The sequence below is a fragment of the Panthera tigris genome, chromosome B3, assembly GCF_018350195.1.
Source record: "Panthera tigris isolate Pti1 chromosome B3, P.tigris_Pti1_mat1.1, whole genome shotgun sequence".
Taxonomy (NCBI): Eukaryota; Metazoa; Chordata; class Mammalia; order Carnivora; family Felidae; genus Panthera; species Panthera tigris.
Genome location: NC_056665.1, coordinates 54222104 through 54236421, shown reverse-complemented (window position 1 = coordinate 54236421; position 14318 = coordinate 54222104). Strand labels below are relative to the sequence as shown.

Sequence of the window (14318 nt, the reverse complement as noted above, 5' to 3'; positions counted from 1 at the left end):
TAAATCCAGTAGTACATGAATAAGTTAATACACAATGGCCAAATGGGATTTACCCTAGGGATTAGGGGTTGGGTTAACATTTGAAAATCAATCCATGTAATTCACTATATTAAAAGACTAAAATAGAAAAAAATATAGGCTCATCTCAGTAGATGCTAAAAAGCATTCATCAAGATCGTACATCTATGAAACTACCTCCACCTGATAAAGCCTTCTATAAAAACTGGCAGCCAAAATTTATTTAAAGGCAAATAACCTAACATTCCTCCTCTAAAATCAGGAGTGAGGCAAGGATGTCCACTCTCACCACTTTTAGTTAACATTTTCTTAGAGGTCCTAGACCTGGGCAAGTAAAATAAATAAAGGCATATAGATTGGAAATGAAGAAGTAAAATGCTCTTTATTCTCAGATAACATGATTTTCCATAAAGAAAATCCTAAGAAATCTATAAAAAGGTTACTAGAAGTAATGAGATTGTAAGATAGAAGATCAATATAAGAATACAGTAACAGGCAAATGGGAGAACTTAACCACACACCACTTTTACAATGAAAAACTAAAATGTAAAGCAATATTCAAACTACTGTAACACTAATCTACAAAGCGAATGTTAATTTGAAACCCTCACCAAAGAATAAATCATAAGGAAGTTATTATAAATAAATAACTTAATATACTTGATTTTGGCTATTTATCCTACAGTTGACAATAAGTTTACTTACCAGCCGTTATGCGTTCTTGACTCCTTTCAATTCTGTCCTTTAAAGATTTTAAAGGTGCTTTCTTAGTACCATGTATGGTTGTTGTGGAGAGTTCTTTCAGTTTCCAGTGGGTCCAAAAGCCTTTTGGAGGTTTTAAACCTGTTATTATAAAATGTACATTTAGTCAAGGAAATTAGCATTTGAAAATATCTTTCAATTTGTCAAAGCATTTTCATGTATTACACATTTCATCTTCATAACAATCCTGTGAAAACTGTCAGTCTCAAGTTTCATATAAGGGAAACTCTATGAGAAATATTAATGTCTTATTACATAAAATAGTGAATTAGAAAAGAGGTAAAACTCAGTATCATCTTCTGATTAATAGACATAAGCTAAATTCATTGATGGACATAAAAGGAAGTTAATTATTGCAAATATACACAAGGATACATCCATACAATGGATTATGAGGTATCTGCTAAAAGTTATCTTTAAATATTTGTTAACATACAAAGGCATTTATAATATGTTTTTTGTGAAGAATAATTTTACCTCTTAGCTATGTGTGTCTGTAGCTTAAAACTTAACATTAGTGCTTCTGAGTATAGGTGACTATTATTATTATGCCTTACCTGTATCTCCTGAATATTTTTAAATAATATTTATGAATAAATTGTAATATCTAAAAAGTAAGAAAAATAAGTTTTAAAAGTTCTACTTTTGTTCCAAAAGCTGGGTATGGTTGAATAATTCATTTAGTCACACTGAACACTAAAATGCCCAGCAATAAAAATGAGAACAATATAAATTCCTTGGTGTACTTCATATGGTTGTTTGAAGAGTTAATACTCAGTTCCAATCAGCTAATACTATTATCAATATTATTATACATTGATATACTTCTAAATATAGCCAATATTTTTTCAGTAGTGATGTTCAACGAGTATTACTTGCTATATTTGGCTGTCAAATTTAAATTTTCTAGGTGTTTTAGATTCAGTTATCACTTATTTCACATTAGTTGCCCCTAGACAAAATATGCAGAAGACTTCTGTTTAATTCACTTAGATGCTTCTTGATAGATTGTCTATGTTTTAAAATATAGTGTATTAATAGAAAATTGGAGGTGTGTAAGGCTAACAGATCAGGAAATGATTGGCATTGAAAAGATAGTTTATTACTCATAGTTCCCAAGAGAAGGGGGCATGCCATGTCATGGGGGCCACACATGGAAACACTGGGGCCAGTCCAGACACAGAGTAATAAGGGTTCCAGGAATGATAAATATATGAATAAAAATAGAAGACTATTTTTAAGTCTTCTTTTAATTCTTTTTTTTTAATGTTTATTTTAGAGAGAGAGAGAGTGCATGAGCAGGGGAGAGGGGCAGAGCGGGAGAGAGAGAGAGAGAGCGAGAGAGAGACTCTTAAGCAGGCTCCATGCTTAGTGTGGAACCCAACACGGGGCTCTATCCCATGATACTACGATATGAACTGAAATCAATAGCTAGATGCTCGACCGACTAAGCCACACAGGTGCCCCTCCCCCCATGTTTTCTTATAGAAGTTTTATAGTTTAGTTCTTATTTTAAATCTTTAACCCACTTTGAGTTAATTTTTGTGAGTGGTATAAAATAGAAGTCCAATTTCATTCTTTTACATGTGGTTATCCAGTTTAACTATTACCATTTATGGAAGAGAGTAGGTATTGAGTATTAGTTGACTGTATTTGTGAGGGTTTATTTCTGGGCTCTTAATTCTATTCTATGGGCGTATGTGTCTATTTTTATTCCAGTATCATTTTGATTACTGGAGCTTTGTAGTATAATTTGAAATCAGGAAGTATGATGCCTCTAGCTTTGTTCTTTCTCAAGGTAGCTTTGGCTATCCAGGTTCTGGATACAAATTTTAAGATTCTTTTTTCTATTTCTGTAAAGAATGCCATTGGAATTTTGATAAGAACTTGATAACACTGAATCTATAGACGTTTTTGGGTAGCATGCACGTTTTAACAAAATTAATTCTTTCAATCCATGTATAAAGGATATCTTTCCACTTGTTTGTGTCTTTTTCTTTCATCAAAATCTTGTAGTTTTCAGTATAGAGATATTTGATCTTCTTGATTAAATTCATTTGTAAGTATTTTATTGTTATTAATGCTATTGCAAATGAGATTGTTTTATTACTTTGTCAGATATTTTGTTGTTAGTATAGAGAAATGCAACGGATTTTGTATAGTGTTTTGTACCCTGCAACTTTGCTGAATTCACTGATTAGGTTCTAACAGTTTTTTCGTTTTTGTTTTTTGTCTTTTTTTTGTGAGTGTGTGCTTTGTTTTTTGTTTTTGTTTGTTTTTGTGGAGTCTTGACGGTTTTCTATATACAGGTGTAACTCAGAGCTACTGAAGGCTCATGTCCAGACCACTGCAACAAAGCAAATATCACAATAAAGTCAAATGAATGTTTTGGTTTCCCAGTGCATATAAACGTTATGTTTATACTACACTGTAGTCTATTAAGTGTGCTAATAGCATTATGTCTAAAATAATGTACATACTTTGATTAAAAAATGCTGTCATCTGAACTTTCAGCAAGTTGTAATCACTAATCAGAGGTCACCATGCCAAATATAGTAATAATGAGAAAGTTTGAAATATTGTGAGAATTACCAAATTCTCAGAGACATGAAGTGAGCAAATGCTAATGGGAAAATGGCACTGATAGACTTGCTTGATGCAGGGTTGCCACAGAACTTAAATTGGTAAAAAATACAGTATCTGTGAAGCACAGTAAAATGAAGTACGTAGGAGTATGTCATCTACAAAGAATAGAATTTACTTCTATCTTTTCCTTTTGGATGCCTTTTACATGGCTTTTCCTTTTTGCCTGATTGCTCTTGCTAGGACTTCCAATACTATGTCAAATAGGAGTGGTAAGAATGGGTACCTTTCTCTTGTTCCTGATCTTAGAGGAAAAGCTTTTCAGTCTTTCACCATTAAATATGTTAGCTCTAGGTTTGTCATACATGGATTTTACTGTGTTGATGTATGTTCCTTCTATACCCAATGTGTTCAGTGTTCTTATTATGAAAATATATAATTTGTCAAATGCTTTTTCTATACCTATTAAGATGATCATATGGTTTTACTCCTTCATTTTATTAACGTGGTGCATAACATTTGATTTGCATATGTTGAATCATCCTGCATCCCAGAGATAGATCCTGCTTGATCATGGTATAATGATCCTTTTAATGTGCTGTTGAATTGGATTTCTAATATTTTATTGAGAATTTTTACATCTATATTCATTAGGGATACTGGCCTGTAGTTTTCTTGTAATGCCCTTACCTGCCTTTAGTATCAGAGTAATGATGGCCTCATACAATGAGTTTGGGAGTGTTCCCTCCTCTTCATTTGGAAGAGTTTAAGAAGGATTAGCATTCATTTTTATTTAAATGTTTGGTACAATCACCAATGGAACCATATGGTCCTGGACTATATTTTCTTGGGAAGTTTTTAAATACTATTACTGGTCTGTTCAGATTTTTCTTTTTTTTACGATTCAGTCTTGATAAATTTTATGTTTCTACAAATTTATCTGTTTTTTCTAGGTTGTCCAAAATTTTTGCTATATAATTGTTCATCGTGGTCTCTTAGGATGCTTTATATTTCTATGGTATCAGTTGTGATATTTCCTCTTTCATGTTTATTTATTTGAATCTTCTTTTTCTTAGTGTAGCTAAAGGTTTGTCAATTTTATGTTTTCCAAAAAACCAGCTCTTAGTTTCATTGATTTTTTTTTCTATTGTCTTTCTGGTCTCTATTTCATTTACTTATGCTCTAATCTTCCTTTTTTCCTTCCTTCTGCTAACTTGGGGGTTAGGTTGTCCTTCTTTTTTCCAGTTCCTTGAGGTGTAAAGTTAGGTTGTCTATTTGAAATCTTTTTTCTTAATGCAGGTAGTTATTACTATAAACTTCCTTCTTAAGACTGCTTTGCCAGCATCCTATAGATTTGGATATGTTGTATTTCCATTTTCATTTTTTTCAAGATATTTTTAATTTTCTTTTGATTTATTCTTTGACCCACTGGTTGTTCAGGAGTATGTTGTTTAATTTGTGCATATCAGTGATTTCCAACTTTCCTCCTGTTATTTATTTCTAGTTTTTTACTACATGTGGTTAAGAAAGATATTTGGTATGATTTTAATCTTATTAAATTTATTAGTACTAGTTTTCAGCCCTAACATATGATCTAACGTGGAAAATGTTCCATGTGTATTCTGCTGGTGATGCTGCATGGTGATTCTGCTGGTGATAAATGTCTGTTAGGTCCATTTGGTCTAAAATATGGTTCAAGTTCAAAGTACCCTTCATTTTCTGTCTGAGTGATTTATCCATTGTTGAAAGTGGCATATTGAAGTCCCCTACTATTTTGAATCATTGTCTCCTCACTTCAGATGTGTTAATATCTGCCTAATATATTTAGATGTTCTGATGTTATATCTTGAATTGCCCCTTTATTACATAATGACCTTCTTTGTCTCTTGTTATCATTTTGACTTACAGTATATTTTGTGTGATATAATTATAGCTATCCCTGCTCTCATTTATTTCCACTTGCATGAAATATCTTTTCCATTCCTTCACTTTGAGTCAATGTGTGTCCTTAAAGCTGAAGTGAGTCTCTTGTAGGCAGCATAATGTTGGTTGTTGTTTTGTATCCACCCATCTACTCTATGTGTGTTGATTGGTGAATCCAATCCATTTATAGCTATAGTAATTATAGATAGGTAAGGACTTACTGATGACATCTTATTAATTGTTTTATGGTAGTTTGTGGCTCCTTTGTTCCTTTCTTCCTCTCTTGCTGCCCTCCTTTGTGAATTGATGATTTTCCATAATGTCTTACTTTGATTGCCTTCTCTTTATCTTTTGTGAATTTGCTGTGGGTGTTGTTTTGTTTTTACTGTGAGGCTTACATAAAACATATAACAGTCTATTTTATGCTAATAATTTCACTTCAATCACATTCAAAAACTACTCTTTTACTACCCCTCTTTTATGTTTTCTGGTGTGACTGTTTACATCCTTTTATACTGTGTATCCATGAAGAAATTATTGTAGCTATAACTATTTTTAATATTTTTGTCTTTTTTAAAATGTTTATTTATTTATTTTGACAGAGAGAGATAGAGAGCAAGTGGGAGAGGGGCAGAGAGAGTGAGAGACAGACAGAGAATCCCAAGCAGGCTCCACACTGTCAGCACAGAGCCTAATGTAGAACTTGAACTCAAAAACTGTGAGATCATGACCTGAGCCAAAATCAAGAGTTGGACACTTAGCCAACTGTGCCACCCAGGCACCCCAATATCTTTGTCTTTTAACTTTTATACTAGAATTAAGTGGTTAACACATCACCATATTACAGTATTAGAATATTCTGAATCTAACTGTATGATTACCTTTGCCCATGGGTTGTATATTTTTACATGATTTTTTTTGTTATCAATTAGTGTCCTTTCATTTCAGCTTGAAGAACCCCCTTCAGTGTTTCTTGTAAGGCAGTTCTGATGAACTCCATTAGCTTTTGTTTGTTAGAGAAAATCTTTATCTCACCCTCACTTTTGATGGACACCTTTGCTGGGTAGTTTTTTGTTTGTTTGTCTGTTTGTTTTCTTTTAGCACTATCTTAAACTGAGTAGGCATTGCTTGCTTTTAAGATGGAAGAGGGACTCAAGGCAAAGAATGTACACAGCTTCTAAAAGTTGCAAAAAAATAAATTATTCCACAAAACCTGTAGAAGAAACACAGCTCTGCCAACATCTTGATTTTAGCCTTGTGAGACTCATTTTGGATTTCTGACTTCCAGAACTGTAAGATAATACAGTGTGTTGTTTTAAATTGCTAAGTGGTAATTTTGTTACAGCAGCAATAGGAAACTAATACAGTTCCTGGTGCTCTGTTTTCTTATTGTGTATAAGGAACTCTGGTAATAAAAATTTTGTTTGTGAAAATGAAAGCCAACCAAAATGAAAGCCAACTTATAATGTAAGTAATGGAATTGATTACATAAGGTAAAGATAGGTAAATAAAGTTATTACCTAATAGAGGTAATTACTTTATTACCAAAAAAGTGATTACTTCAGGAATTTTTGATACATTAAGGAGGAGAATACTGAATTTGGCATTTTAGATCTATGGTATAAACCTTTCTTCAACAAAGAAATAAGAAAAACATGTCTTATAAAATTCTTTCAACAAGTGCTCTAGGCAATGGAAAATAGTCACAAATGAGAGATTAAAAACTTAGTAAAAGTTGAATGGACTCCTGATGGATATTCAATGTGAGAAAAAGCAATGTGAGACAAATCTGCAAAAACATATTCATGATTAAATAAATCATAGAGACTCTTGTGCAACTACTACTATTTGTTTTCAATATAACTTTTTACCAATGTATATAAACATTCAAAAAAAGAACAAATCAGCTCAATGAATTTTCAGAATTTACTACATGGTACTCATGTCATCAACAGCCAGAAACCGAATATTCAGTACTCCAGGAGCTCTCTTTTCTAGTCTTTCATTTCCAAGGACAACTATTATATTAACTCTTAACAGTATAGATTAGTTTTGCCAAATGTTGAATTTTATCTCAGTAGACTCATACAGGATCTACTCTTTTGTGTCTGGCTTCTTTCCCTCTCAAACATGTTTGTATGATTTGTTCACACTGTTGCATATAATTGTAGTTTGTTCATTCTCATTGCTGGTAGTATTCATTATATGAATATTCCATAATTTATTTAAACTTTATATTATTGGTGGGAATTTGAACAGTTTGTTTTGATTATCATATAAACAGTGCTGTTATAAACATTTTGTACTTCTGGTGTGTAGAAACATGAAAATTTCTGTAAGGAATGTACCTGGGAATAATAGATATGCCAGGTTAAAGGTCTGTATGTGTTCAGTTTTGGTGGATATTGGCAGCTATACAAGATAGTTGTACTAACTTAAATTCCCACCAGCATGTCAGCCTTTTATGTTAAGAAAATGTAGGTTTGATTTTCTTTTAAGTTTTTATTTTAATTCCAGTTAGTTAACATATAGCATAATATTAATTTCAGGTGTACAATAGAGAGATTTAACACTTCCATACGTTACCCAGTGTTCACCACAACAAGTGCACTCCTTAATTCCCATTACCTATTTCACCCATCCCTCCATCCACCTCCCTCCTGGTAACTATCAGTTAGTTCTCATAGTTAAGAGTCTGTTTTTTGGTTTGCCCCTCTCCCTCTCTCTTTTTTTCCCTTTTCTCATTTGTTTTGTTTCCTAAGTTCCACATATGAGTGAAATAATATGGTATCTGTCTCTGACTGACTTCTTTTACTTAGCATTATACTCTCTAGCTCTATCCATATTGCTGGAAATGGCAAGATTTCTTTCTTTTTTATGGCTGAGTAGTATTCCATTGTATGTATTTACCACTTTTTCCTTATTTTTTTTTAAATATGTTGTCAAGTTAGCTAACATACAGTGTATACAGTGTGCTCTTGGCTTTGGGAGTATATTCTCATGACTCATCACTTACATACAACACCCAGTGCTCATCCCAACAAGTGCCCTCCTCAATGCCCATCACCCATTTTCCCCACCTTCCCCTGCCCCCTACCCATTAACCCTCAGTTTTTTTCTCTGTATTTAAGAGTCTATTATGGTTTGTCTCCCTTCCTCTCTGTTTGAAACTATTTTTTCCCCTTTCCCTTCCCCCATGGTCTTCTGTCAAGTTTCTCAAATTCCACATACGAGTGAAAACATATGATATCTTTCTCTAACTTATTTCACTTAGTATAATACCCTCCAGTTCCATCCACGTTGTTGCAAATGGCAAGATTTAATTCTTTCTCATTGCTGAGTAGTTTTCCATTGCATACATAAACCACATCTTTTTTATCCATTCGTCAGTTGATGGACATTTGGGCTCTTTCCATAGTTTGGCTATTGTTGATAGCATTGCTGTAAACATTGGGGTACATGTGCCCCTATGAATCAGCACTCCTGTATCCTTTGAATAAATTCCTAGTAGTGCAATTGCTGGGTCATAGGGTAGTTATATTTTTAATTTTTTGAGGAACCTCCATATTGTTTTCCAGAGTAGCTCTACCCATTTGTATTCTTCTACTTCTTCCTTATTCATTCATCAGTCAATGGATACTTGGGCTATTTCATAATTTGGCTATTGTATGTGCACATATCCTTTTGAATTAGTATTTTTGTATTCTTTGGGCAAATACCTAGTTGGGCAGTTGCTGGATTATAGGATAGTTCTATTTGTAACTTTTTGAAGAATGTCCATTCTGTTTTCCACACTGGCTGCACCAGTTTTCATTCTCACCAACGGTGCAAAAGGGTTCCACTTTCTCCACATCCTTGCCAACACCTGTTGTTGATTTTAGTCATTCTGACAGGTGTGAAGTACCTTTGGAATTTATAAAGTTGTATTCAGCATAATACAAAAAAATGAAATAAAATCATTGGAAGAAATATAATTTTTTTTTTCAGAGGATAAGATTTTGTATGTAGAAAACCCTAAAGTATGTACAGATAAGCTGTTTGAATTTTGCTGATTAGTGAATACAAATTAAAAAGCAATTTATAATACATTAGCAACAATTGGAAGGTGAAATTTAAAGTATTTTTAATAACACTCAGTAAACACCAAATGCCTAGGAAAAATAATACATATAAGATCTACATGCTGAAAACAGAAAATATACTGAGGTAAATTAACAAACTCCTAAACAAATAGGGAGATATGCCTTGTTCATGACTTGGATGATTCAAGAAAGTTAAGATAACAATGATCCTAAAACTTTATCTACAGAATCTTGCATGGTCATGGCAAGAGTAAAAGGATTCTTTCCATATTATTAATTTTTTTAGGTAATACTGGGTGGAAGTCAAATCAATATGTTTGCCTCTATAAGAGAACTATCATTAAAGACTAGAACAAATCTAATTTTATATGTCTATAAAATTGATTCAGTGTTAGATTACTGGTAGCTAAAATACCTAAAAATTATGCACTGTAAACTTAAGAGTAAAAGATGTATCTAAACTATATGAGGTGAAGATTTATGTTAGACAAAAATAAGTTTTTTCTTTTGTGAACTCATATATTTTTATAGGAGAAAAGGGATTTTTAATTGAGTAAAGATATAACACCTATTAAAACTATTGTAAATACAAATAAAATCCTATAGAAACACACATGTATACTAGTCAAGGCAACCACACATGAACATATAGAATTTCATTTCCAGCAAATAGAGAACATATATTTGTTATTAAGCCAGTAGGTACCATTTATTATATTTTGCTATGTATTATTATGTAACAAGAACAGCTCAATAAATTCCAAACTCTAAGTATGATATAAGCTGTAGTATTTTACTTAAAGCAAAAAAGTAAACATTAAGAACTAAGTATAAACACAAAAGACTTTGCCATTAAAAGGCACTATCTTAAAAGACTCTTGGGTGAAAAAAAATCAAAATTGCAACTGCAATTTGCAAAATTGCAACATGCTGGATATGTTCTATATATTTTTTTAAGTTTATTTATTTATTTTGAGAGAGAGAGAGAGAGCATGCATGCTAGTGGGGGAGGGGAAAGAGAGAGGGAGGGAGAGAATATCAAGCAGGCTCCCTGCTGTCAGCACAGAACCCAATGTGGAACTCAAGCTCACAAACCCGTGAGATCATGATCTGAGCTGAAATCAAGAATCATAACCAACTGAGCCACCCAGGCACCCATATTCTGTATTTTGATTAACATGGTAATTCCATGTATACATATGTGTGTTCCATGGACTTACGTTTCCAATTTGTATTCTCCCCTTACAACTATGATTTTTTCATTATTTCTTAGAAATTTTTGTTAGAATGTTAGGATTATAACTTTTATCTGCTGTGTTCCATTTTTAATTTTTTAATTATTTTTGTTTAGAATAATATTTCTTTTTTTCTTTTATATATATATATTAGATATATACATATTATATCTACATATTACATATATATATACATATTACATATATATATATATATAATTTATTGTCAAATTGGTTCCCATACAACACCCTGTGCTCATCCCAACAGGTGCCCTCCTCAATGCCCATCACCCACTTTCCCCTCTTTCCCACCCCCACCAACCCTCAGTTTGTTCTCAGTGTTTAAGAATCTCTTGTGGTTTGCCTCCTTCCCTCTCTGTAACTTATTTTCCCCCTTCCCCTCCACCCTGGTCTTCTGTTAAGTTTCTCAGGATCCACATATGAGTGAAAACATATCGTATCTGTCTTTCTCTGCCTGACTTATTTCACTTAGCATAACACTCTCTAGTTCCATGCACGTTGCTACAAATGACCAGATTTAATTCTTTCTCATTGCCAAGTAGTATTCCATTGTATATATAAACCACATCTTCTTTATCCATTTGTCAGTTGATAGACATTTAGGCTTTTTCCATAATTTGGCTATTGTTGAAAGTGCTGCTATAAACATTGGGGCACAAGTGCCCCTATGCATCAGCACTCTTGTATCCCTTGGGTAAATTCCTAGCAGTGCTACTGCTGGGTCATAGGGTAGATCTATTTTCAATTTTTCAAGGAACCTCCACACTGTTTTCCAGAGCAGCTGCACCAGTTTGCACTCCCACCAACAGTGCAAGAGGGTTCCCATATCTCCACATCCTCTCCAGCATCTATAGACTCCTGAATTGCTCATTTTAGTCACTCTTAACAGTGCGAGGTAGTATCTCAGTGTGGTTTTGATTTGTATTTCCCGGATGAGGAGCAACGTTGAGCATCTTTTCATGTGCCTGTTGGCCATCTGGATGTCTTCTTTAGAAAAGTGTCTATTCATGTCTTCTGCCCATTTCTTCACTGGATTATTTGTTTTTCAGGTGTGGAGTTTGATGAGCTCTTTATAGATTTTGGATACTAGCCCTTTGTCCAATATGTCATTGGCAAATGTCTTTTCCCATTCTGTCGGTTGCCTTTTAGTTTTGTTGATTGTTTCCTTTGCAGTGCAGAAGCTTTTTATCTTCATGAGGTCCCAAAAGTTCATTTTTGCTTTTAATTCCCTTGCCTTTGGAGATGTGTCGAGTAAGAAATTGCTGCGGTTGAAGTCAGAGAGGTTTTTTCCTGCTTTCTTCTCTAGGGTTTTGATGGTTTCCTGTCTCACATTCAGGTCCTTTATCCATTTTGAGTTTGTTTTTGTGAATGGTGTAAGAAAGTGGTCTTGTTTCATCCTTCTGCATGCTGCTGTCCAGTTCTCCCAGCACCATTTGTTAAAGAGACTGTCTTTTTTCCATTGGATATTCTTTCCTGCTTTGTCAAAGATTAGTTGGCCATACTTTTGTGGGTCCAATTCTGGAGTCTCTATTCTGTTCCATTGGTCTGTGTCTGTTTTTGTGCCAATACCATACTGTCTTGATAATTACAGCTTTGTAGTAGAGGCTAAAGTCTGGGATTGTGATGCCTCCCGCTTTGGTTTTCTTCTTCAATATTACTTTGGCTATTCAGAGTCTTTTGTGGTTCCACACAAATTTTAGGATTGCTTGTTCTAGCTTCGAGAAGAATGCTGGTGCGATTTTGATTGGGATTGCATTGAATGTGTAGATTGCTTTGGGTAGTATTGACATTTTAACAATATTTATTCTTCCAATCCATGAGCACGGAATGTTTTTCCATTTCTTTGTGTCTTCTTCAATTTCCTTCATGAGCTTTCTATAGTTTTCAGCATACAGATCTTTTACATCTTTGGTTAGGTTTATTCCTAGGTGTTTTATGCTTCTTGGTGCAATTGTGAATGGGATCAGTTTCTTTATTTGTCTTTCTGTTGCTTCATTATTAGTGTATAAGAATGCAACTGATTTCTGTACATTGATTTTGTATCCTGCGACTTTGCTGAATTCATGTATCAGTTCTAGCAGACTTTTTGGTGGAGTCTGTGGAGTTTTGCATGTAGAGTATCATGTCATCTGTAAAAAGTGACAGCCTGACTTCATCTTCGCCAATTTTGATGCCTTTGATTTCATCTGTTCCAGTTTTTAATTGCTGGGTAAAAATTTTCATCTGTTTTTGTCAACTTTTTTCTAGTTAATTTTAAAAATCTGTATTAGTTTGCTAGTGCTGCCATAACAAAAATGCTAAAGACCAGAGGACTTAAACAACAGAAATGTATCACAGCTCTGGAGGCTGGATGTCCACGATCAGGGTGCAAGCAGGTCTGATTTCTCATGAGGTCTCTTCCCTTGGCTTACAGACGGCTAACTTCTTGTTGTGTCCTCACATGGCCTTTTCTCTGTGAATCCACATCCCTGATGTCTCCCTACTCAAAGGACACCAGTCTTGTTGGATTAGAGCTCACTGAAATTATTTCATTTAACCTAATTACCACTTTAAAGGTCCTATACTGAAATACAACCACATTCTGAGGTGTACTGGGGGTTATGACTTCAATGTATGAATTTTGGGGGGACACAATATAGTAGAATAGGTTAGCAGGAAAGTTGTTCTGTTCTTCATCACATTTTTTTCTTATAGAATGTTGGCATGAATGCTGTGTCCATTCCCTTTTAATTTCTTATATTAGAATTCATTGTATTTATCTCTATAATTGGGAGGCTCTGGTCTGTGTGTGTTGATTGAAGGGGAGGGTGGTTTCTAAGTGCTGCTTTCTAGTCTTTATCTCTCAAGGGTGCCCTCCTTAAAATATATAACATTTTCTTTTTTTAACGTTTTATTTATTTTTGAGAGAGACAGGGAGATATGGAATCTGAAACAGGCTCCAGGTTCCGAGCTGTCAACACAGAGCCCAACATGGGGCTTGAAATCTGACCAGCAAGATCATGACCTAAGTCTAAAGACAGACATGGGGCTTGAACTCATGAAACATGAGTTCGTAACCTGAGCCAAAGTCAGACAGTTAACTGACTGAGCCACCCAGGCACCCCAATAACATTTTCTTTCAGAAATGGTTTGGTTACTAAGAATTGGTGCAAAAAAAGTTTTTAAAAAATCTGTCAAAATTTGTATCAAAAGATTTATAAGAACAATTTAAAAATAGTCAATAGCTTCTGGTAGTCCATAAAAGTGAAGCAGTATTATTAAAAAAAAAAAAAAAAAAAAAAAAAAGAGGTTAGAGTGGGAGAGAACCAAAGCATAAGAGACTGTTAAAAACTGAGAACAAACTGAGGGTTGATGGGGGGTGGGAGAGAGGGGAGGGTGGGTGATGGGTATTGAGGAGGGCACCTTTTGGGATGAGCACTGGGTGTTGTATGGAAACCAATTTGACAATAAATTTCATATATTAAAAAAAAATAAAAATAAAAATAAAAAAAAAAAAAATATTGAGGAGGTCACTCCCGGAACATGAAATTATACCTTAGTTTTACACTCAGTTGCCTAAATCTCTAGCAAAATGCTCTAGGATAGAATTTTACTTTCCTTCAGCCTTTCAGTCCTATCACTCCCACTTACACATATACCATGATTTAAAAAAGAAACCTTTTTCTTGATTAATCATTGATTATATTTCCGCAAG

At 33.9% G+C, this 14318-nt stretch overlaps 1 protein-coding gene across 6 annotated transcripts in view; it reads right to left on the bottom strand.

Annotated features, from left to right (window-relative positions):
- FAM227B (family with sequence similarity 227 member B) overlaps positions 1-14318 on the bottom strand; it is a 213586-nt gene that overhangs the window by 154933 nt on the left and 44335 nt on the right. For all 6 annotated transcript variants that reach the window (XM_042988909.1, XM_042988907.1, XM_042988906.1 and 3 more), the window contains one exon: positions 724-861. In XM_042988909.1, coding sequence (XP_042844843.1) covers positions 724-861 — 138 coding nt within the window. The remainder of the gene's footprint in view (positions 1-723; positions 862-14318) is intronic.